Source organism: Brachypodium distachyon, chromosome 2 (assembly GCF_000005505.3).
Source record: "Brachypodium distachyon strain Bd21 chromosome 2, Brachypodium_distachyon_v3.0, whole genome shotgun sequence".
In the NCBI taxonomy this organism is placed as follows: Eukaryota; Viridiplantae; Streptophyta; class Magnoliopsida; order Poales; family Poaceae; genus Brachypodium; species Brachypodium distachyon.
In genome coordinates this window covers 3,220,122-3,244,321 of record NC_016132.3, presented here as the reverse complement: position 1 = coordinate 3,244,321, position 24,200 = coordinate 3,220,122, and the positions used below count along the sequence as shown (strand labels likewise).

At 46.1% G+C, this 24,200-nt stretch overlaps 2 protein-coding genes and 1 non-coding gene across 3 annotated transcripts; all 3 read left to right on the top strand.

Moving 5' to 3' along the window:
- The first annotated feature begins 17,470 nt into the window (after nucleotides 1-17,470).
- On the top strand, nucleotides 17,471-18,222 carry LOC104583029 (zinc finger CCCH domain-containing protein 1). Its single transcript, XM_010234689.1, has 2 exons — nucleotides 17,471-17,879; nucleotides 17,972-18,222. Exons 1-2 carry the CDS (start codon nucleotides 17,471-17,473, stop codon nucleotides 18,220-18,222), a joined length of 660 nt encoding a protein of 219 aa, XP_010232991.1.
- Nucleotides 18,223-19,444: 1,222 nt separating this feature from the next.
- On the top strand, nucleotides 19,445-22,314 carry LOC100832458 (probable prolyl 4-hydroxylase 7). Its single transcript, XM_003569412.4, has 7 exons — nucleotides 19,445-19,611; nucleotides 20,439-20,555; nucleotides 20,749-20,806; nucleotides 20,910-21,014; nucleotides 21,304-21,361; nucleotides 21,452-21,612; nucleotides 21,730-22,314. The coding sequence occupies exons 1-7, from the start codon at nucleotides 19,526-19,528 to the stop codon at nucleotides 22,087-22,089; spliced, it is 945 nt and encodes a 314-aa protein (XP_003569460.1). The 5' UTR covers nucleotides 19,445-19,525; the 3' UTR covers nucleotides 22,090-22,314.
- Nucleotides 22,315-22,937: 623 nt separating this feature from the next.
- Nucleotides 22,938-23,009, top strand: TRNAD-GUC. The gene has a single exon. It is a non-coding gene; the product is annotated as a tRNA-Asp (tRNA).
- The last annotated feature ends 1,191 nt before the right edge of the window (nucleotides 23,010-24,200 follow it).

Below are 24,200 nucleotides of genomic sequence, written 5' to 3'. Positions count from 1 at the left end.
CACTCTCCAACATCATCAAAGAGTGTCGAGATACTATTTTTTTCCAGCACCCAATTTGTCGCAGGACCGCTCGCTGGCCCGGGCTGTTCGCCATTGCCTCCCGGAAGAACCACAGCGTGCAGAAGGAGCTGGCCAACAAGAATTTAGTGCGGGCCCTGCTGAGCATCAGCACCACCCAACAGCTCATGGACTCCGTCGCCCTTTGGGAATGCATTCAGGGGATCAATCTGTCCACAGGGAACGACTCCATCACGTGGAAGTGTACTTCTTTGGGCTCCTACTCTGCCACGTCCGCATACCGCGCGCATGCAATTCTCCAGATCATTTCATCCTTTCACCTCTCAGAAAATTTGAAAGGCCGAGGCGACCCCGAAATGCAAATTATTCGCTTGGACGGCAGTGCATGTCAAGATCCTCATGGCAGACAATCTGGCCATCCAGGGATAGCCGTATGATCCCATCTGTCATCTTTGCTACATCCATGGCGAAACGATCATTCACTTGTGCAAGGATTGCAGCTTCACCAAGGAGGTTTGGGGTCACAGACGGCGTCCCCCTTGACGGACAACATCAATGCTCACTAGGACGACCTAATTCTCGGCGTACCGAAGAATTAAGGAGAAGCAAGTGCTTAGTGGAAGGCTAATCTCTACGTGGTGGGGTATTTAGAAGGAGCGAAACAGGCGTGTCTTCCGCTCTAAGGCTTTAGAAGTTGCTTATCTTGTGTGGGAGGATGTCCTGAGCCGCGCTTTAGCGAGCTCAATTGACCTGGGAGACACTTATATTAGCTCTCTATTCGGGTTTTTCGTTTCTTTGCTCCCCCCTCTATTAGAAATCAGCCCAAATCCCTCTTGCAGACAACAATGAACAGCAAGTAAGCTAGCTCGATTGATCAACTAAGCCAACGCTACTACTCACGCCAGGCACACACACGAACAATCGATTGATGGCCACAGGCACGTATCGTCCCTGCTGTGTTTTTCTTTATTTTCTATTTTCTGGGATTAGAGTTACAGGGTACGTATACCCATATATTTATATAAGGCAAGGTCCAAACTGAATAGAACTAGTTAACTGAATACGATTCACTTCACAAATCCTAAACCGAAACTAATACAAACTGATCTTAAGCTCACATTCTCCCCCTAAGATCAAAACGAACTTCTACTTGATAACGTCGACGCCGATCTTCTTCCTCATCTCTTGAAATTTCACCCTTCCAAGAGATTTCGTCAATATGTCGGCCAGCTGCTCATTTGTACTGATATAATCAACATCAAGCTTGCCTTCTTCCACGCATCCTCGTATATAATGAAACCGGGTGTCGATATGTTTACTTCTATCATGAAACACCGGATTCTTACATAGAGATATAGTGGACTTGTTGTCGATCTTCAACTCAAACTTTTCTGGTTCTCGGTTTAGTAGATCAGCAAGCAATCGCTCTAGCCACACTCCCTGGCATGCTGCGGTAGCTACTGCAATGTATTCAGCTTCACACGAGGATAGAGCCACAACCTTCTGCTTCTGTGACATCCAACTCACAATATTTCCACCTAGGAAAAACGCCATGCCCGAAGTACTTTTACGGTCATCAACGTCGCCGGCCATATCACTGTCACTGTACCCGACTAGTTGTGTCTTCTCCTCTTTCTTCTTTGAGTAAACACACCCATAATTCAGGGTTCCTTTGATGTACCGCAAAATCATCTTCACCGCTGCAAAGTGTTCCGTTGTGGGGTTCTCCATGAATCGACTAACAATCCCAACCGAGTATGGCAAATCAGGCCTTGTATTCACCAAGTATCTCAGACTTCCCACAATACTTCTATATTCGGTACTATCAACAGGATCTGCTTCGCTGTGTTTGCTCAATTTATGCCTTGCTTCCATCGGTGCTGAGGTAGCATTGCACTCTTCCATGCTTTCCTTGCATAAGCTTCTTGACACAAAGTTATTGGGTCTCCTTGCTGACATACTTCTATCCCGAGGTAGTAGCTCAACAAACCAAGGTCACTCATCTTGAAAAGATCTAGCATCTGCTTCTTGAATCTTGCAATCTCCTTCTCATCTGCACCCGTGATCAACAGATCATCAACATAGACTTCAACTAGGAGCCGTTCCTTCCCATTGCCTCGTTTGTACATAGCATGCTCCAATGGACTTTCTCAAATCCGAGGGCAACCAGTGTAGCATCTAGCTTGGTGTTCCACGCCCTCGGAGCTTGTCGTAGCCCGTACAATGCCTTGTGCAGTCGCAACACCTTATGTTCCGCTCCCCCTTCGACGAAACCTGGAGGTTGTTGTACGTATACTTCTTCTTGTAGGTAACCATTCAAGAATGCTGATTTCACATTCATATGATGCACCTTCCAGGATTCTTGAGCGGCCAAGGCAATCAACAACCGAACCGATTCCATCCTTGCGACTGGAGTGAACACTTCTTCAAAATCAACGCCTTGTTGCTGCACATAGCCCTTTGCTACCAAGCATGCTTTGTGCTTCACCACATTGCCATTGGAGTCATTCTTCACTTTAAATACCCACTTGAGGCCTATGGGTTTATGCCCGGCAGGGAGATCAACCAAGCTCCATGTCTTGTTATCTTGGATTGATCCCATCTCCTCCTCCATCGCCTTGCGCCAACTTTCTTCCTCGCTAGCTTCTTCAAACGAGGTTGGTTCTTCGGTACTTAGCAAGCACCTTTCCTTCGTTGTGCGCTTCATCTTGACCGTCTTCGTCTTGCGGATCAACTTCTTTGGAGAAGGGTACAACTCCGATAGAGGTCGAAGTCGTTCGGGCGTTGGTCGTCGAGTCCGCGACCGAGTCTGCACCGGTGATCGTACCATCGTCGATGCCCTTTGAGAGGTTGCTGCCGCGGTAGAAGTTTCAGCGTCACCGCCGGCTGCTGCATCCTCCCCTTCACTTGCTTCGGCCGCGGCAGAGGGATCTTGTGCCGCGGCAGAAACTTCTGCCGTTGTCTCTCGCGTCGTGGCAGTCGTGGATCTTCCTGCCGCGAATCCTGCCGCAGCAGAGTTTCCTGCCGCGGATCCTGCGGCGGTAGAGATTCCATCGGGTTCTGCCGCGGATCCTGCCGCGGTAGATATTCCTGCCGCGAATCCTGCCGCGGCAGCGGGTCCTGCCGCGGCTACTGTTTCTTCTTTCGCGGCAGCGATTCTGGCCGATTCGTCCTTCGCAACGGAGTTTCTTCCTGCCGCAAGGATGGAATCGGTTCGGTTGTTGATTGCGTGAGAGGATTTGGGCCTGAATTCCAACACCCTCCCTCTCTTTTCGGACCCCACGGGGTTCATTTGTATACAGCTTCTTTTCTGAGACTGACCGTCTTGTTCTAAAAAAAAGAAAAAAAATTCGCTTCCGAGTAGTGGCATGGTAAAGAAAAACTCTTTACTACAATCCATCACCTTCAATGGGTCCACTAGAGCAAGCTCTTTAGCAATAATCTCCTCGCGTAGCCGCAGTTCACGAATCTGATTAGCAAACTCCTTCTCTCCTTCCGTCAAATTCCACGGAATCTGCACTGCACTGTATATATGCTAGCTAGGCCCATGGCCAGGGCCGAAATGCAGAAACGTATTAGGCCCCATCTCCTCACGGTTGGCCTCCGGCCGCCTTCCTCATCCGCCGCTAGGGGACGGGATGCCACTGGGGAAAGAAACGGACGCGGAGCCAAAACTCGATCAACCTGGAGGCTGCCAGCCAAGAAATGATCAGCTAGCTGCTTAATTACTCATAATTTCTCTCCTTCTTTGGCTCTTTGCTGAGCCGCGGAGGCGGAGGCGCTCCCCTGGATCAGACTGCCAGCCAGGGAATGATCGAGCTAGCTGCTAGCTAGGAAAGCATTAATCACTTCTAATTGCTTTCCTCCTTTTGCTGAGGCGCTCCCCTGGTGAGCTCGCTATAAATCCCTCCCCTCCTCCTTCGCTTCTCCCATCCCCCATCCCCCATCCCCCGGCCGCAGCCGCCGCAAGCTAAACCCTAGTTTTCGTTTCTTCCAATGGATAGGGATCAGAATCAGAGGAACCCCGCCTGGGAGACGATCCCGGAGGATATCATAGTGGTGCAGCCGGGGCGCAGGATCCCGCCATCCGACGGGATCATTCTTGTGGGATCCCCGGAGCATCAGCCGCAGCCGCAGCCGCAGCACTTCCTGCTAGACGACGATCAGCCGCCGGAGGAGCTATACTACAAGACACGGCTCTGCAAGTTCGGGGAATCCTGCACGTACGCCCACGGCAGCGCCGAGCTTCGGTCCACCCTGCAGGAGGCGTGCTTCCACTTCAAGAGGACGGGAACCTGCTACTACGGGGACAAGTGTTCCTTCTCCCATGATTCTGCTGCACCAGGTACGTGTCTTTTCCCGATCCCGCACTAACGCGTGTGTTTGCATGGATATCGGTGTGGGGATCTCATGGATTTGGTCGATTTTGTTTCATTTAGGTCTTGGGATTGGCAACCTTGGGGAGCCGAAGCTGGTGGAGGCCCGGATTGTGAGGTTTAATCTTGTCACATGTAACTTTATGAACTTTGACTTTGTGCACATCTGTTGTTGCACTGTTCTGGAATAGGGTGTATTGTATATGTGGTAATCACCCTGTACCAGATGTCCTTTCCATCTGTTGGAGGCATGGCAGCGTCGTGTGCTACGTGCGCACAGTAGAAGCTGTCGGAGTGGGTGGTGTCTGTAACCAGCCACAAAACTGAGCTCTTGTATGTCGATGAGTTCAGTTGGAAAATAAAAAAAAACGAAGGGCATGCGTTGCCTGGGAAAAACCAACTGTGAAGTGTTCCTCTATTCTTCCTCTCCTCCTGCTCTGTTTCTCTAAAATTTTGTCGGGTACCTGTGTGCGTCTGTGAGTCCACCGTGTGAATAGCGAGAGAGTGCGTCTCCTTGCTGACACGGATGAGGAGCGAGAGTGCACCATATGTGAGGAGGGAGATCCCTGCGGCTCCGGGGAGGGCCTTCCCTCCGGTGCCTGCGCCGGCCGTGCGCGAGCCTCCCCGCCAGATGCCGGAGGAGCAGGAGGGTACTGGTGCCCAGAAGGATCAGCAACCTGGAGCGTCTCAGCCAGAAGAATACCCGCGGGATCTACGGCGACTGGCCGTTCTGAGTGCATGCGCGCAGTAGTCGACTGCCGGCCATGCGTCTAGTTACCGATATTTATCACCGCAATTGCTCGTAGCAGCTATCTGTCGTCTTAGGGAATAATTGTTCCATTCGTTATGGTTGTGTGTTTGCCATTAGTCGTTGTGTTATTCATGCATGTATTCTGTTCTCTGTGTAACCCGTGTGACAAAAGCTTCATCTGTATCCCCTTATTTTATACTATATCAATGAAATTTCATTTCAATATCAATATTATTTCATTAATATTCCATTCATATTTCATAACTATATATCATTCAAATTCCATTACAGTACCAATTAATATTTCAAAAAAATATAAATTCACTTGTTGGCTTGTGGGTGGTCTGAGTGACGTCCGGTAGCTACAGCCTACCAGAGCCGGCAAAATCACTGTGTGTGTACTGGTGGTGCTTGCTGCGACATGTCTAGCGCTTGTGCGCTGCCCTGCACTTTGGTTTCTTCTGGCAAGTATGCTCCTCTTGCTCTTTTAACCCTTCCTCTGCTAGCTAGGATCTTTGCTTAGATTTGGGTGACTGGATCCCAAGAGATGTGTTTCTATATTTAAGGATAAATATTGTATGTTTTTGGTTTGATTCAATATCTACGATTACATATCTTTATCGGTCTATGTTTTCATTCATGTGTGTAGTCGTTGTGGATTTATGCATGGTCAACCCGAAGTCCTCTATTGATTTGAAGTCTAATCACAATATCAATGCCTCTGATGCCTCACCATTTTGAGTTAATTGGTGAGTGATCAAAATGACATTAGGGTTCAAAAGGCCTGAAGTAAGCTATTAAACATAACATTACCAGAGTACTCCCTTTGTTTCTAAACATCTGTACATGCAACTCTTTTCAGATCAACTAAGCTAGAGTAACAAATAGGTGTTTGATATATATTCCCCTTATACTCCATGCAATTTGTTTTATCTTCCATTTTATTCCCTCTTCAATCTTTCCTCGTCTCCACCATAGCTCAACCATTAGGATGAACACATTGTTATACAATGATTAATTAGGCTTTGTGAATCGAAATGTGCAGATATCTACATGTGCACATAAAAAGAAACAGAGGGAGTATTGGAGTACTAGCTTAAAGCTTGAATGAAATACTTTGGCGATATTTGTGACTTATGAGAATCTGTCATAATTGACCAGCAAGATTTCAGAGATACTAAAAGGTTTTTAATAATTGAATATAAAAGTGAGACTTCCTAGGGATAAAAGTCTCATCTAGGTATATTGTTAAATGGAAAATCTACTGCATGTAGTGTGCGTTTTCGGTCATATGTATGGTACGTCCAACTTCATGCCGCATGATTGGGTGATTCGATCAAAGAAAGACTTCCTAGGCAATCATTACTAGTAGAATAAAATCCTCATCTATGGATAAAGTTATATTACTAGCTATTCGGAAAATCTACCGCTTGGCGTGTTGTGCATGTGTTTGGTTTGTATGGCGGTCTGACTCCGCGCCGTACAATAATGGGGCAATTCAAAGCAAGACATCCTAGGGAAGCATTAATAGTATAATAAAAGCCTTGCCTAGGTATACTAGTATTATATTACTATTAATTATGAAAATCCACTGTGTTGTGCATGTTTTTGCGGTTGTACGTATTGCGGTTCAACTCCGCACCATATGATGGGGCATGCAGCCGCGCACATCCTGACAAAGGGCGGGCTGATGTTGTGTAGGGATTGGTTGGGCCACACGCGGGGAAACTGTTTTACTAAAGTCCTTTTTATTACCGTTACTTGATTTATAGCAATACGACATACTTGATTTATGACTTCTTACCTGTTGCTGCTGGAAGAAAATGCCAATTCAATTTCAGCTACAGAAAAAGCCAGGTCAATTATAGTGAGAATGTATTTTTTTAATGAAAAATAATGTAGAACAGGCTCCGACGGCGAGTTAATTAAAAGGACAAATATGTAAAAAAACACAAAGAGGGGTTGAGATCCGCTGGGCATGGTGGAGACACAAGACACATGAAAAAGGACAGAGACCCTAAGTTACATTGTCCAATAGAGATAACCAGACTAGAAGAACAGGCTCCTTGACTCTGGCATGCACTATGAAGAATCAACTCCTGCTTGAAGTTTTTTTTTTTCGAAAATCCGAAATATTCCTGACCTCTACATCAATCGATGCACATAGCCGTTCCTGCTTGAAGTTGTTAAGCCATCTATTACAGGACAAAGGAAGCCTATCGAAAGACTAGATCGTTGTGTTGCTTCCAGAGGTGCTAAGCCGCACAAATAGAGATCAACATAAAGCAGGGACCAGGAAACAGTACTTCGGAAGCTTCCACCCTGTCCTTGATATCCAAAGAGAGACCCCAAATAATCCCAATTTTATTCCAGAAATCCAAGCTAAAGCAGCAACCGAAGAACAAGTTATCACGTCCTCCAGAGAGTTAGATGAGCAGAGCCGGCAGGAAGGAGGAGTTGGACCTGTTGCACTGCCTTTTAATTTGTTGTAAAGGAGGAACCAAGCAAAGACTTAATTTGAGCTTCGGGACACATCTGCATTTCCATACCCAGCTGCCCAAAACGAATCAGATTGGAGGTGGTCAAACTAGGCATATATGGCCGGTAATATTTCCTGAATAAGAAGTGGAGGGATCCTCCCGAACAACTCCAAATGTCACTGGGCAAGTTTAAGATAAAATACTGTGTGTGAGCGTCTGCGTTTGTACTCTGTTCCTAAAAAAAAAGATAAAATACGAATAGAGTTTATTTCTGGTTTACCTCAGAGTCCAATCGGATTAGGAGTGTAAAGGAATCAACAAAGTACGTTAGTCGAATCTGTTTTCAAGTAGGTCATTTCTTGCGTCTAGAGTTTAAACCGAGCTTTGATTATTATTTTTCAGTTCGGGTGGCGTCGTGTTGGGTGTTGTGGTGGTTCGGTTTTGAACCTATATATACAAGCAATAAATGGCAAGGGAACGAAATTTCTCCAAATTTTGATCTGCTGTTAGCTATCGATCGCATGTGAGTATAGAAGGGCCAGGGTTTGGACCGATTTCCAACATTTGGTATCAAAGCATTGTTGATTCAGTAGAGAAGTCCCTAGCTTGACCGAAGCGATTATGGTATGTGGGCGATGAATATGGAGGTGGAAATTGATTCTCAAGATATATGGGACGTCATCGTCGTCGATCCTGGCAGCGATACCTATGGCAAGGGTCAGACGAACTACTAGAAGGATCACTTGGCACTGATGGCTATCCATGCAGCTGTCTCTAACAACGTGATGCAACACCTTTAAAGCCAAGAAATCAGCGAAAGATGCATGGGCTACAATCAAAACCCTGCACCAACGGCACACACAAGTCCAGGGAGGCAAATCTGTAAACACTACTGAAGAACTACAGAAGCCTCAAGAGTCAAGATGGGAGAAGAAGAGTCGGTTGACGCGTTCGCAACGTGTAACGGCTCGGTGACCAAGGCGAGACACTCAACGATAACTCGGTGGTCAGATGGTTTATATATGTGTCGCATCATCGATCGATCAGAGTATATATATCCAGATCATGACCTCGGTTGAGTAGTGCGTTGATCTCAAGACCCTCACCGTGGAGGATTTGGTGGGGTGCCGCTACAAGGCGTGGGATGAATGACTCCGGCTGGCATTCGGAGACGGCAGAGATGATGAGCATCTGATGATGATCCATGCAAGGTGGTCGGTTAACATCGTCCAGTGGAAAGAGAGGTCAAGCTAGAGGTGGAGGACGTGCACAAGAAAAGAGCTCCCCAAGGCACCGAGAAAGGTGCTTCCCCAAGAAAATGTATGATCGCAAGAAGGTTAAGTGCTTCAATTGCGGCATATATATGGGCACTTAATATGAGTGTCGAAGCCACAGAAGAATAAAGCATATGTGGCTAGAGAAGAAGATGATGATCGAATATTGATGATGGTAGAGATGCGCGAGCTGATGGGAGAAGGTCCAGAAGAGGCTATCAAGGAGAATTCAAAAACCATAATCCCAAGTCTACCTTCATGACAAAGAAAGAAAGAAAGAAGGCAGGTAATTAATGTGTGGTACCTAGATACGGACGCTAGCAATTATATGACTGGCGTAAACTCATTTGCAGAGCTAAACCTAACCGTGGGTGGCGCACGATGTGATTCAGAGATGGTTCCACCACAGTGACAATACAAGGGAGAGGCACAAATCTTTCCGAGACAAAATTCAACGATTATCGATCATAAGGTGCTCACTGATGTATATTATATCCCCAAGATGAAGGGTAATAAGAACTCGGTTCAATCTTAATCTGATAAATAGTAAGGTTACCCCACTTGAACAACATTGGAACATGACTAATCAAACAGCACTTCTAAAAACAAAAGTGTGTAAAAACCGTTTGATAAATATTATTTGTAAGGCATCAAGTAAAGACACATAAAATAAATAAGAAATTTAAAATAAAACTCAACTACATATCTAGATTCTTAAAAAAAATATCTAGTCTAAACCTTTATCTCAAGTGGATACGATGGAGGGTAACTCACTCACCATTTTGGAAGGGCCTCCTGAGAATGAGGCAGTTTTTCTTCCCATACATTTCATTCTCTGTTAATAACGCATGCATGGGAGTGTGTTTTGGGGAGGATAGGTGGAATGATCTAACACCTCTTAAACAACAATTCACATCCCTGTTCAGAATTACACTTACTCGCCATGCTTCGGTTGCTATGGTCCTGGGTTTCAGAGGGTAATTATTGGCGCACGGTTGTGAGAGTAACTGTGTGCTAAGCTTGTGTCGATGCATCTTGTAGATCATCCAGATTCGTTCTCATGGGGGTTCGCCTGGGTTTTTTTTTTGGTGAAATCCTTATATAAGATGTTCATTTACTTAGATTGTCAGTTTCGTTATAAAATTCTCTTGAAACTTAAAGTTCCACTTAAAATTAAGATCATTGCTTGGTATCTATGCTGTCAGTTATACGGGACAAGAGCAACTAACAAAAAATAAGTCGATTACACATGAGGAAGGGTCTTGTGCATTGGCCTAAAAAACTCAAATCGACTTATCCCTAAACTATTCCTTAAGCAACTTATGCTTAGCAGAACCATAAAATATGCATGTGCAACTCTATTTTTTAGTGCACATACAAATAAAGTTTTTAAAAGAAAATCTACACGGCTTCCTTTCTCAAAAAATACAGATTGGATAGTCGAAGTGGAAGAAATCCTAACTCCATAAACATGTGGGCTGGCCAGCAACAAGGCCATGCAAACTTGGGACGGGCCACAGCAACAGGACACACAAACGGATAAGAAAAATAGGAGACGAGACAAGCCCACAAGAAGGACACATATAAGACAACCTGAAATGCACAAATCTTAGTGCATGAGTGCATGACCGATCACATAATCTTTTTTTATAGGAAACACAGTATAGACGCACGCACACTCACCCCTATGAACACACGCACGCACACCTAGGAGAGACTGGTCCGAAACATTATCTTGAGATTGACGAAGTCACCACATGCGTCTCGTAGTTGATGGGAGGGAAATGCGAGCACCCACGTCAAGTCGGAGATTTGAACCTGAGTGGGCTGTTTCCACCACAAGGAACCAACCACCTGAGCTACGCTTGGTTCGCGATGGATCACACATAATCAGGAGACTCATAATCAGCAAAACCCAAAAGAAACACATGTCGAGTGAACCTAACACGACTTAGAAAGCCAAAAACACTTTTTTAGGGGAGAAGGCCACCACTTTATTGATTAACTAAACATAGAGGGATACAAAGAGGATCAGGCGACTCTACAAGCCAAAGGTGTCGACCAAAATGCCGAGAAGTTGACGCTCGCGCCAGGCTGTGTGCTTCCACATTTGAGACTCTTCTTTCATGCACAAAGCTCACCGACGTGAGCCGGGAACACCGGTACTTGATCTCATTCAGGACGAGGGCAAACCAACCAAGATTTTCACTCTTCAAAGCTGTGACAACTTCCAGGCAGTCGGACGCCACTCGGGCATGAGTGATCTGCAGGTCTTCTGCCAACGCAAGACCTTCCCTGCAAGCGAGCACCTCCAGGGTCCCTGGATCAGTAATGCCGGCGATGACCAGGGCAGAAGCTCCCAAGAAACAGCCATCCTTATCACGACATACTGCAGCGATCGCGCCAGTCTCGGAGTGCTTGGCAACAGCAGCATCCACGTTGATCTTGACATGAGATGAGGGCGGCGGAATCCACGGCACAGCTGGCTGCGAAGGCCGCGGCCCGGCTATCTTCTCTTTTTTGGGCGCTGAGATCTCAAGATCACGTAGAAAAGCTTCAATAAAGGAGTGCGTCGAGAGGGGACTCTGGTAATGATCTTCATGAAGCACCTTCCTTCGGGCATACCAAATCGCCCAGAGCGTCACAAAGCATCTGGTCAATTCCTCCTTAGATAAGGACTCAATCATCACAAAAATCCATTGTTTAGCATCTGGTTCTGCCGTTCTTTCCATATGTTCTCGTAACGTTTCTGGTGCGAGCGCCCAAACACATCTGCTCATATTGCAATCAATGAGTGAGTGTCGCCAGGAATCCTGCTCTCCACATATAGAACACACGCTCGATGTGGCCATGTTTCGGTGGTGGCGAACATCGCCGGTGGGAAGTGACGGTCGTGCCAAACGCCAAAGGAAAACCCGCAGTTTTGATGGGACTTGGACCTTCCACATTGCTGTCCAACTCTTCTCCATTGCCGACTGATTAGAAATCGAGGCATGCTCATCAAGCCATGCTTCCCTTCTTCTTTTTATACTGATCAGCATCCGATATGCGGAGTGGACAGAGAAGATACCAGTTTTCTCAAAATTCCACGCCCAAAAATCCTCGGCTGAACGGGTGCAGATGGGGATGGAGCGAATCAACTCCACATCCATTGGGAGGAAAAAATTCTCAAGTTTCTGGCAATCCCAACTTGCTGAAGAGCTGTCAACGAAATCAGCCACACGGACAGGGGGGTCGTCCCGTGGGCAAGCAATTGGCCTCATCGCCTCATCGCGAGGAATCCAGTTGTCATTCCATGCATGAGTGTTCACCCCATTGCCGATTCACCTAATTAAACCCTGTTTGAGCACATCACGGCCATCAATGATCGATCTCCAAATCTGTGATGGATGCACACCCGCCACAGCATTCAGAACATCATCCTTAGGGAAATAGACGGCCTTGAGGATTCTTGCACTCAAAGTATCTGGGCTTTGTAGCAAACGCCATGCCTATTTCGCTAGCATAGAGATTAAACAGTTCAATGTCTCGAAAACCCAAACCTCCTGCATATTTCGGTGAGCACATCTCCTCCCAGGAAACCCAGTACGTCTTGCGTTTCCCATCTCTGCTACCCCACCAGAAGTTGCGCAACAGGCCGTTAATGTGTAGGCAAAGACCACACGGCAAGCGGAAGCATGCCATAGAGTAAGTTGGCATCGCCTGCACAACAGATTTAATGAGAATTTCCTTCCCTCCCGAAGAAAGCGTATGTTCCATCCATCCTTGAACACGCTTCCAGACTCGGTCCTTCAAGTACTTGAAAGCGCCATTAGTCGAACGTCCCACATCAGACGGCATCCCCAAGTATTTCTCACTTAAAGTTTCGTTCTAAACCTGAAGAGTATTCTTCATCTCCTCCTGAACAGCAACCGGGCATCCCTTTGAAAAGAAGACAGAACACTTGTCAAGATTAATTCTTTGTCCCGAGGCTTGACAATAGGTGTCAAGAACCTCCAAAGCTTCCGTCGCCCCATTCGCACTCGCTTTCACAAACAGCAGGCTATCATCGGCAAAGAGTAAGTGATTGATCACCGGGGCGGTGTTGGCCACCTTTAAACCTTGGAGACTTGATGATTCAACAGAACTTCAGGATTTTAAAAGGCACGAGAGGCCCTCTGCTGCTAGCAAAAACAGGTATGGTGAGATAGGATCTCCTTGACGAATACCCCTCATCGGCTTGAAGAGAAGGAGGGGCAAACCATTAAACAGTACCGCAAAGGGTACCGACGACACCATTCTCATGACCAAAGCTGTCCATCGAGCATTGAAGCCCAGCTTCGTCATAATCGCCTGCAGGTATGACCACTCTACTCGGTCATAGGCCTTCCGCATATCAAGCTTTAGGGCACATTGGCGATACTTGAGAGCAGTGTTCCGCTTCATGAAGTGCAGGCATTCATAAGCCGTAATAATGTTCCGTGATCAGTCGTCCCGGAACAAAGGCGGATTGCTCCTGTGAAATTATCTCAGGAAGGATCTTTTTCAAGCGGTTAGCTAGCACCTTAGAAGCAATTTTATAAAAAAACATTGCATAAGCTAATGGGCCTAAAGTGACCCAGCTCCAAAGGATTGGCAACTTTGGGAATTAGAACGATAAATGTTTCATTTATTACCTCCGGATCATCCTCGCCAGTGAGAATGCGCAGGACTACCGCGGTCACTTCTTGCCCACAGAGATCCCAATTCCTTTGGAAGAAATATGCTGGGAAGCCATCGGGCCCCGGGGCCTTTGTCGGAAACATTTGAAACAAAGCTTCCTTCACTTCAACCGCCGTGAACGGAGCGGAGAGGTCGTCGTTCATGGCGGACATCACCTTACAGGGCACTGTGTTCAGCACCGCCTCCATATCGTGCGTACCCTCTGACATATACAGGTGAGCATAAAATTCCCGAGCCATCTCACTCATCTCCCCGGGATCAGTACAGGTCATGCCATCACCACGCCTAAGGTTCTGAATCTTGTTCTTCTTCTTACGCTTGCTTGCATGTTGGTGGAAATACTTGGTGTTCTTATCGCCCGCAGCAAGCCAAGTAATTCTCGAGCGTTGTCGCCACATAATTTCTTCATAGTGGTAGAGCTCCGTAAGCTTCTCGACAATTTTTGTTTCCTCATATGATGGGCCTACTCGTGCTGGAAAAGCCCGGAGGCGCTCCAACTCCCCTTTCAGCCTGGAAATTTGGCGCTTGATATTGCCAAAAGTCTTACGATTCCAGGTCTTGAGATTGCCGGCCACATGTTTTAGCTTCTCTTTGACTTCCGCATCCGTTGCACACGTCACCCCATCCTGCCATTGCTGTTTAAGAAACGGGTCAAAATTTTCATGAGACTCCCACATAATCTCATGCCTGAACAAGCGTTCGTCACGAGGCTGGTCATCTCTCGGGTGAAAACGGAGATGAATCGGCGAGTGGTCGGAAGTAACCCCAACCAAGTGTGTGAGCTCCGCCAGTGGATAGCGGGCCAACCATCCAGGAGACGCAAAAGCGCGGTTCAGTTGGGACCGGCAGAAGCTGCCGCCTGCAACTCGTTTTTCGAAAGTCCACGGTGCACCACGGTAGCCTAGATCAGCAAGGCCACAGACATCCACCATCTCTTGAAAACCAGCGATCTGAGCATTGCTCCTCTCGCAAACTCCATCATGCTCACTACGATGGAGTTCTTCGTTAAAATCGCCAATGCACAACCATGGGAGGTCCGAGGAGGAGCGGATAAATTTAAGCATGTCCCATGTCTTGTGTCGATCCCTAACTTGAGCTTCCCCGTACACCACTGTGAGTTGCCGCGGATCCATCTCCGGCGAAGACACCACTGCATCAAGATGATATTGGGAATACGGTAAAATCTCAATCTTTATTTCATTGTTCCAGAAAATTCTTATGCCTCCACTACGGCCAGCACTACTAACTGCAAAACAGTTCTCATAACCTAACGTATGCACTAGTCTTTCCCCTCTTTCTCTATGAAGTTGAGTCTCTACAACACAAAGAATAGAGGGGACATAACTCCGAGCAAGATCACGGAGTTGTTTAACTGTTGCGGCCATACCAAGACCCCGACAATTCTAGCATAAGGTACTCATTGCTCCCGGCGGTCCTCCGCGGGGGAGGCCGCCGATCCTGCATTGCTTGAGCTTGACGTCTCTCCCTTCTGCTTACCCTCTACACCCGTTGATTTCTTCATTTTCTTCTGCTCACGAGGTGGGATATATTGAGGCGGGGGAGGAGGCACCCTCTCATCGCCTTGCTCTTGAGAAGTAGCATCCATGTCCAGGTGCTTCTTGGCCTCGGATCCCCCCTGATCCGCCAACTTCTGACTTGCCAGCGACTTGATAGGACTCGTTGCTGTGTCGGCCAACTCTTCAGCATCATTGAGTCCCGCGTTCATAGAAGAACGATTCCGTCCCCCACTATTCGTCGGTTGTCGTGGCTTCCACCGGCGGTGAACACGTTCCTCACCACGTCCACGGCCCCGACCACGGCCATCAAACCGGCCACCCTGTGAATGAGCGCCACGGCCACCACGTCCGTGCTCCTGTCCCCCAGAGCTGCTGCCACCTCGCATACCGGGTGTGCCCGGTCGCCAAAGAGCTTCATCCGCCAGCATCCACTCCCCAAACTGCAGATCTTCGTCTGCATGTTCGCGGAACCACACTCCAGCTTGTCATGCCCCATCAAGCCACAAAAATCACAGAAATGGGGCATCTTCTCATATAGGACTGGTAAAAGCATCCGTTCCTGTCCCTCCGGAGACAGAGGAACAACTCTGGTCAGGGGAGCCTGAGCAGCCAGACGAACCCTAACTCAAAAGAAATCACCACGGCTAGTAGGGACCGCAGCAAGATCAATTGACATCACCTCTCCCACCCTGCTCGCAAGTTGCGTGATGACCGATTTGGTGCGGTATAGGGGTGGGATTTTGTGGAGTTGGATCCACACATCTACGTGGTTCGGGATCTTCGGAGTCATGGAAGCCCCGTCATAAGGTTCCATCATGAGAGCACACTTGCGGAACAGCCATGGACCATCCTCCATGATCCGCTTCCAGTCTCCTAGGCAGAAAGCTTGTAGGAGAAAAAGATTTGGTTCAAGCTCGCGAAGAAGGACTTCACGATCGACTCCCCATGCAGATTGCGTCGTTACTTGCAAAGCGCCTTTGCCAAAACTCTTCCCGGTGAGGACCTTTGCCACTGCCATCCACTTCACCGAAGGAAGATCACCCACGTCGTCCTTGCCAAGGACAACGTCTTGAAGCTCCGCATCGTGGAGCTTGAGCTTCTTCAGCATGTCGTCCACATCGACCGGTGCCTTGCCTTTCTTTCCATCACGGCGTTAAGAGCTTTCCCCCGCCATGATCTAGAGACGCCGAGATGGATCAGAAGAACAGAAGAACGGATCTAGCCTCGCGCCCTCTTCTCTCCACCACACAACCAAGGCCGGGAAGCTGGGCCAGCCAGCCCCTTAATCAGCCCAAGTCGGAGGGGAGAGATCGGGAACGAGATCCGGCGAAAACTCCGGCGAGGAAAGAGATCGCCGCCGGAGTCGCCAAACCCTAGAGAAAACCTAGGTCAGTTGACGTTATACCCAGGCACCCAAAAAAAGAAGCCAAAAACACATACACGGGCGTGACGCACGAGCAAACAGCCCAAGGCCCACACACGGAACCGTCACAGCCAAACGAACAAGAACGAAACACATGCATGGGCCACGCGGACAAAAATCACACACAACAAATCCATACAAAACCAAACCGACTGGCCGACAAGCTGCAGAATTGAGTGAGCCGTAAGTAAATCAGAGGCCAATTGAGATTTAGCAAACCCCATAATCTATCGTCCTTTGAGATCCCGCTATTTTCATTTGTATCTAGCTGACGTAGCAAAATATTGGTCTGCTGTTTTGCACCGGGAGCCACAGACACTAGTGGAGTGATTGAGCTTCTTGAAAAAAATCGTATTCCTGAGATCTGTTCGAAAAATATGATGTATTTTTAGATCTATTTTTTATTTTTCACATCATAATCGGAACTACTTTTTTTTAGCGTAAAATCGGAACTACTTATAATTTAGAAGGAGGCAGAAAATGCCCAAGATTTGTCCAGGCCGTAAAACCTGTGTTGTGTGCTATAGGCCCAAGAAATTGAGCCCCATCTCCTGACGACTCACAAACCCTAGAAGTCTCGGAGGCCCAAGAAGCCCACCGAACCGAACTACTGTACTCACCGATTCGATCGAAACGCTCCTCCTTCCGCATTGCTCCTGGACACGAAGCGGAAGGATATATGGATTGCACCGCGCCGGCTTCTGATCCCAACAGCAGAATGCAAATCGGCTAAAGCTCTCGGCTTTTAACCCGATCCCGATTGCGGAGGCGGCGCGGCGCTCCCCTAGATCGATGCCTTAGCCTTAACCCTCCCTCCCTCCCTCGCTATAAATCTCTCTCCTTCCTTTGCTCGCCTAGCGGCCGGCTTCTCCTATCCCTGCCGATCTACCCCCGGCCGCGGCGGCAAGCAAGCTAGGTTTTTTTTTTACCATGGAGAGGGTGATCCGCCGCTGGGACTCGACGCCGGAGGACGTGATCGTGCTGCAGACCGGCGGGGGCCCGGTTCGCCCGCAGCCGTCGTCGGCTGGGATCGTGCCGCAGCAGCAGTGCCCGGACCTGCCGCCGCCGCCGCCGGAGAAGCTCTACTACAAGACCAAGCTCTGCGACAAGTACGAGACCACCGGGTTCTGCATGTACGCCGAAGGCTGCACCTTCGCCCACGGCCACGCCGACCTCCGCCGCCCGACGCACGGCTTCGCCGACCTGCGCCGCCTGCCGCCCGACGCCCACGGCCCTGCTGGCGCGGTCGGCGGCAGGGTGTGCCACAACTTCAGGGACAGGGGCGTCTGCCACTACGGCGAAAAGTGCGTCTTCCCCCATACATCTGCACCAGGATCGGGTAATTAAGCATACGTGTGTGTTGCATGGCCGATCTCGTCGGGATCTGACGGATCATGTGTCTCAATTTTGACTCCTGGTTGTTCCATTTAGGTCGGGAGATTCGCAACACAGGGGAGCCGCGGAGGAGCGAGGCCTCGCCTGCTGCGAGGGCGTCGTCGGCCACGGCGCCGCGCTATGGCTCGGCTCCGGGGAGGGCCTTCCCGCCGCTGCCTGCGCCGGTCGTTCCCCGTCAGATGCCGGAGCAGCAGCAGCAGCAGGGTGCTCCCAAGGTCAGCGTCCTGGAGCGTCTGAGCCAGAGGAAGACCCGTGGCATCTACGGCGACTGGCCGGAGCATCTCTGAGCACAGTACTCGACCGGCATGCGTCTACTTCTCTGTATTTATATTACCGTCGATCGACCCATTTTGCTCGTATCCTAGCAGGAACCTGTTGTCGAAGTGGATAATTTTATCACCGTCGCGATCGACTCATATATTGCTCGTAGCAGGAGCCTGTTGTCCAAGTGGATAATGCCGCCATGGTTGTGTGTTTTCGATTGCTGTGCTAGCTATTCGTGAATGTATCTTTATCGGGGGTCGCTTACTGGCGGAGCTACGCGTTCAATCAAAATTGCAGTCGATTTCCTCCGAGCGATACTCCCCAGCGATTGTTTTCCTGGAGCCAGTACGCACCACGCGAAGCCAGCGATCGTTGAAGCCCAGTACACATCAGAGCCCAATCTTTATATTGCTGGGTCTCTTTGGGCTTCGTTCTTTTTCTAAACAAAATTCAAGAGATAATTTTCAGTTTTCTGAAAAATGTTCAAATTCTGACACGCTTTCGATTCTTTGGAGAAGAGTGAAATTTTCAAATTGTGAATCAGTTCTCAAGAAAATTTGTAGAGCAGGCTTCCAAAAATATTTGAATTGACTTTAAACTTTTTCACATATGGAACTTTCAATTTTTTTGGACAAATTTTGTAGGGGCAAACTTTCTATTTTTGATAAAACTTTCATAGCTCTGAGATGGGAGTTTCCAAATAATTTTGGACAAACTTTAAACCTTCATATTTTTTTCAAATAGACTTTTGCTTTTTAAGCTATCGATTTTTTTGAGAGAGACTTTCCGTTTTTGTTGCAAAACTTTGAAAAAAAAAAACTAGGCTGCCCTTGGGCCTCCACACATCCCACCCAACCTCCCACAGCGTGCTGCGCGATCACGCGCCAGCGAGGAATTTTGCTTTAGAACCTCATTTTTGTTTGTTCTCACATACATCAAACAGATCTTTATTTTGGCCACAAATTGGAACTAAGAAAAGCATAAAACAGATTCCTGAAAAAAAAAACATAATTCAGAACTTCGAAAGGAGAAAGAAAATTCCCAACTTGAGGCAACGAGGTTTCCTCTACCAAACCTCCATTTCCCCATTCCCAGCAAGGCCCAAGAAATGTCCAGGCCGAAATGCAGGAGCTGGCCCTATCTCCTCACCGGGCCCCTTCCTCACCATCCGTAACCTAAACCTAAGCCCAATAAGCCCACCCAAGAGAACTCGCCTCGCCGAAGCTCTGGAAATGCTCCGCCTTCCGCATCCGCACGAACGCAGAGGGAGAGTCCCACTGCCACTGGACACGAAGGAAACGACACATACGGAAGGGAAGAGGAAGCATGGGATCTGGTGGAGCAGTACCGGTGGTGCTTGCCGCAGCATGTCTGGCGCTGGCGCTGCCCTGCACTTTGGCTTCTTCTCGCAAGTAAGCTCCTCGTGTTCTTTTCACCCTCTGCTAGGATCTCTTCTTGGATCTTGCTCTTTTAACCCTCTGCTATGATCTCTGCTTGGATTTGGTTGACCGGCTCCCAAGAGATTGTTTCTATTTAAGATCTCTGCTTGGATTTGGGTGACTGGGTCCCAAGAGATGTGTGTTTCTATTTAAGGATGAATTGTGTATGGCTGGTTTGGTTAAAGTTCTAAGAAATAGATGAATTGTGTATGGCTCGTTTGATTCAATCTCTAGGATTACATCCTTGTAGGCTTATGTTTTCATTCATGTGTACAGCAGTTGTTGATTTACGCATGGTCAACCCTAAGTAGTAAGTCCCCTGCCTTGCAAAATGCAAATTGATTTGAAGTCTAGTCATAATCTTGCCTCTGTTAATTGACGAGATGGTCAAAATGACATTTGGTTTAATTCAAAAGGCCTGAAGTAAACTATTAAGCATAACATTACCAAAATTATTGAAGTTATTAGCGAAATGCACTTGCTACGGAATTAAAAATCTGCATATTAGTATATTACATGCTTTAGTTTTTCTTATGTGCTTATATTTTCAATTTTTTACTAAATAAGGATTACCTCAAATATTTTTTAGAGAAGCAATTATCTTGGAAGTATTACTTCAAACCAATCAACTATAATAACATATTGTGATACATATATATGTACCACATTGAATGGGTGGCAATCAAATGATTGCCTAAATGCCTAACAAGTTAATATAATGAGAATGTAATTCACAATTTTAAGATGTTTTCTTCATGGAAGATATTCAAGTGCAATTTAATTATTGTTACCGTTCTCAGGTTCGATCTAAATATTGCACATCCAAAATTACTAAACACCACCGTTGGCTCTTTTGCTTCAAGCTCACACATTGATTTTGACCCATCAAGATCAAAACGTCTCGCATGGCATCCAAGGTTTGTCTTGTCACCTCACTATGAAGTGCATCTTTCTAACTGCACTATACTCTAAAAAAAACAATCGCTCAGATTGTTTTCCTATTTTGTTATGCATTTTTCATCATGAATGTGGTGCATGAAAGATCTTATGTACTTACAGTTGTGTACTCATATTTTCTGGACAAATCCTATGTTTCTTACCTTAATTTAGGGTCTTCTTGTATGAAGGTTTTCTCTCTGGCATGGAGTGCGATCACTTAGTATATGTGGTAATTTATCCTATTATGCCTATCACAACTCAGCTCCTGTATTTCACGTTATTGTTAAGCCCTGTTGTGTCCTGTATTGAAGCTTATGGTTTCATTATTGCAGGCACGTTTAAATATAGAATCATCTTTACTTGTTAATGCTGGTGCTAGAAATATTACCCAGAACAGTACAGATGCACGCTTCAAATTTCAGCTGGCCGATAGCAAGGTGACATACTGCTTTTCATCATATTTTGATGAGTAACTATTTGGCAACCATGCAAAATATGCAATGCAAATGAGAGCTTAAGTCTCTATTTACCGATTTATATCATTTATCTGTCGGTTAATTCTTGATAGTACAACCTGCAAAGAAAATGCACACTTATGTACCATAATTTTAATCTCTAGTACATAATAGATGTTAAAATTTTACACATTTTAGAATATGAATGTCGGTTGTACTACTAAGCATGGACTGTTCTAGTTCTAAATATTAATATACTGTACTCCTGAAGGACATAGTGGTTTCAAAGATTGAAGATAGGATATCATTGTGGAGTTTTATTCCAAAAGGTACCACTTGATCCACACGATTACTCTTTTGTACTTTTGTGTAACCTCCCTTGCCGTGTATTGGCTGCTAAAATTCTTGGTGGGATTCAGAGCATGGAGAGAGCATGCAGATTTTAAAGTACGGATCAAACCAAAGTGACCATAACAAGGATGGGACTCAATCGAGCAGTGGTGGCAATAGGCTTGTGACCATTTTGATGTATCTTTCTGATGTCAAGCAAGGTGGTGAAACTGTTTTCCCCAGATCTGAGGTAATGATGTTATCACCAAGGTCTACTTGTGTAACCCCTAGTCAGAATGACTAGGCTTCTTCAAGTGACTTTATTCATGTGAATAAGAGATATTCTTAATAAAATAAATGTGTACAGTTGAAGGATACTCAAGCTAAGGAAGGGGCACTTTCTGAATGTGCTGGTTATGCAGTGAAACCTGTGAAAGGCGATGCGATTCTGCTGTTCAATTTAAGGCCTGATGGAGTCACCGACAGTGATAGTCACTATGAGGATTGTTCTGTCCTTGAAGGGGAGAAATGGCTTGCCATAAAACATCTCCACATAAGCAAGATTGATAAATCAAGATCTTCTCTGCCATCTGAGGATTTGTGCACAGATGAAGATGATAAGTGTGTCAGTTGGGCTGCTGCTGGTGAATGCTACAGTAATCCAGTTTTTATGATAGGCAGTCCAGACTACTACGGCACCTGCAGGAAGAGTTGTCATGCATGCTGAATGTTTTCCTTTTTATTGTTTTGAAGAACATGCTATGCTTTTTTTCTTTAATACTAATATTGATGTTGTAGACAGAAAATGATTCAACAAATTGTGTATGCTCCCAGATTTTCTTTTCGCTTCTTAGGCAATGTAATTTTTTTAGGTGAGATATAGGCAATATAGTTTGGAATTCTTACCAATTTATGGAACTAATGCCGAGTTGATTTTTGTTCCATCAGACAAGGTTGCTATGTCTACATGTCTATTCACGCTTTTATGCATGCATTGGTATATTTCAGCACTTTTTTGGTACATGGATAATGTGGGAATCAAGTACTGTCAATGGCTTCAAACTTCTGTAAAGAAGATTTTCATTCTGGAATCTAGGAATGCCCTTTGGTAATATTTGCTCTAGGTGGCTCAAAATATGAAATTCTCTTGCACATTTTTTTCCAGCATGCTCCTTATCAGCTGTAACCTTGGGAAAGTTATTGTGCAAGGAAACATGGTAACCAAACAAGGAGTACATGACAACTTACACAAGCGTGAACAGCAAGATGGGCAGTTCATCTACCATGTGGTTATTTAATGAGTTGTATGATTTCATAAGATGAACAGTTCATCTGAATCTCTAGAATTCGAAAGAAAAATACAATCACCTGGAGGCTTATTTATCGTAGGAATACTCGTGCCACAAACATTGTGGGATGCACAGTTTATGTCCAAAACTGCAGTATAGGTGACAGGTGGGACAACTTTAACTGAGCTGACGTTCTGGTGGGATAGCAAATTTGGACGTTGTCGGTGACAGGTGAGACAAACTTAACAAAGATGATTAAATTTGTTAACAAACCTTTAACAAGCAAGTCGTTGTAGTATAGTGGTAAGTATTCCCGCCTGTCACGCGGGTGACCCGGGTTCGATCCCCGGCAACGGCGATTTTCATCTTTTGTTTCTCTCGTTGCTTTTTCTTACATGCTCCCGGTTTTGGCACTGAGCTGTTAAATACTCCGTACAAAAATATTGTGTTCTTTTCGCTCGGTGATCTGATGTGCTCACTCCATTTCATAATTCTTGTCGGAATGTTACATGTATGTAGATGCTTTTTAGGAATAGATATATCTATTTTTGAGCAAATTTCACATAAGAATTTTGAAACGGAAGGAATACTACAATGTTGGTTTAATTATTTTTTTAGGCTAACTTGCACTATGAGCTGATTTCTGGCTGACTCGCAGCTCTCGTGTATATAAACCCTGGAAGATGTTGTGTGGCCAAACTTCTGATTCTTTGACCTTTCATCGTAGGAGGTATAGGCAAATTTATGGAAATAATAGTAAATAGATATTCACCATTACTACCACAGTAAAAAAAATGCTTGCTTCCGTGCATCTCCGAACTAATTTAGCTTCCAATTAATCGATAATTGACTTGAGATTTTTCAAATTAAATCGTGTCATGATGTGCAAAGTCATTGAAGCAATACAGGCCATTTGATTTTGGAACGATGATCGGAGACTTCCATTGAAGCAATATGAGCAAATTAGGCATGTTGTGATGTGGGGTCGTTAGAGCGACGTGAGAGGTGAGACATCTTGTGGTCATGATCCTCGTTTAGAAATGTGAGTAATTGCAAATCGTTTGGAATTATTTTAGGAATGCAAATTGATTGGATTATTTGATTACCAACGTGGCTTCCAACCAGTTAAAATATGGGTAGACTTTCCAAATTGGTTTGTGTTCTAATGTGCAATGTCACTAGAGCATCATTGGTAATTTGATTTAGTCAATTTGATGGTTAGGGCATTCATAATATTAGAGTACTGACTCTCCCTGTCATCTAGAGTTAACGATAAAATAACACGTATAATAACTCGTGTGTTTAAACTGACTCTATATGATTTGTTAGCATTAAATGTGACGTTGTACAATGGTTAAAAAGTTTAATCTTAGCTGACTCTTGGTCTATTTTTTCCACGAAGGTCAGTTCTCTTCTCTCTCCTATTTTTTTTCCTTGCATGATTTTTTTTAAATAAGAGTCGTCTAAGAGTCAGCCATTGCGGATGTCCTTAGGATTCTCCAGTTCCTTCGGAACTTATGCTTCTTGACAACGGCAACTTGGGCTTCAG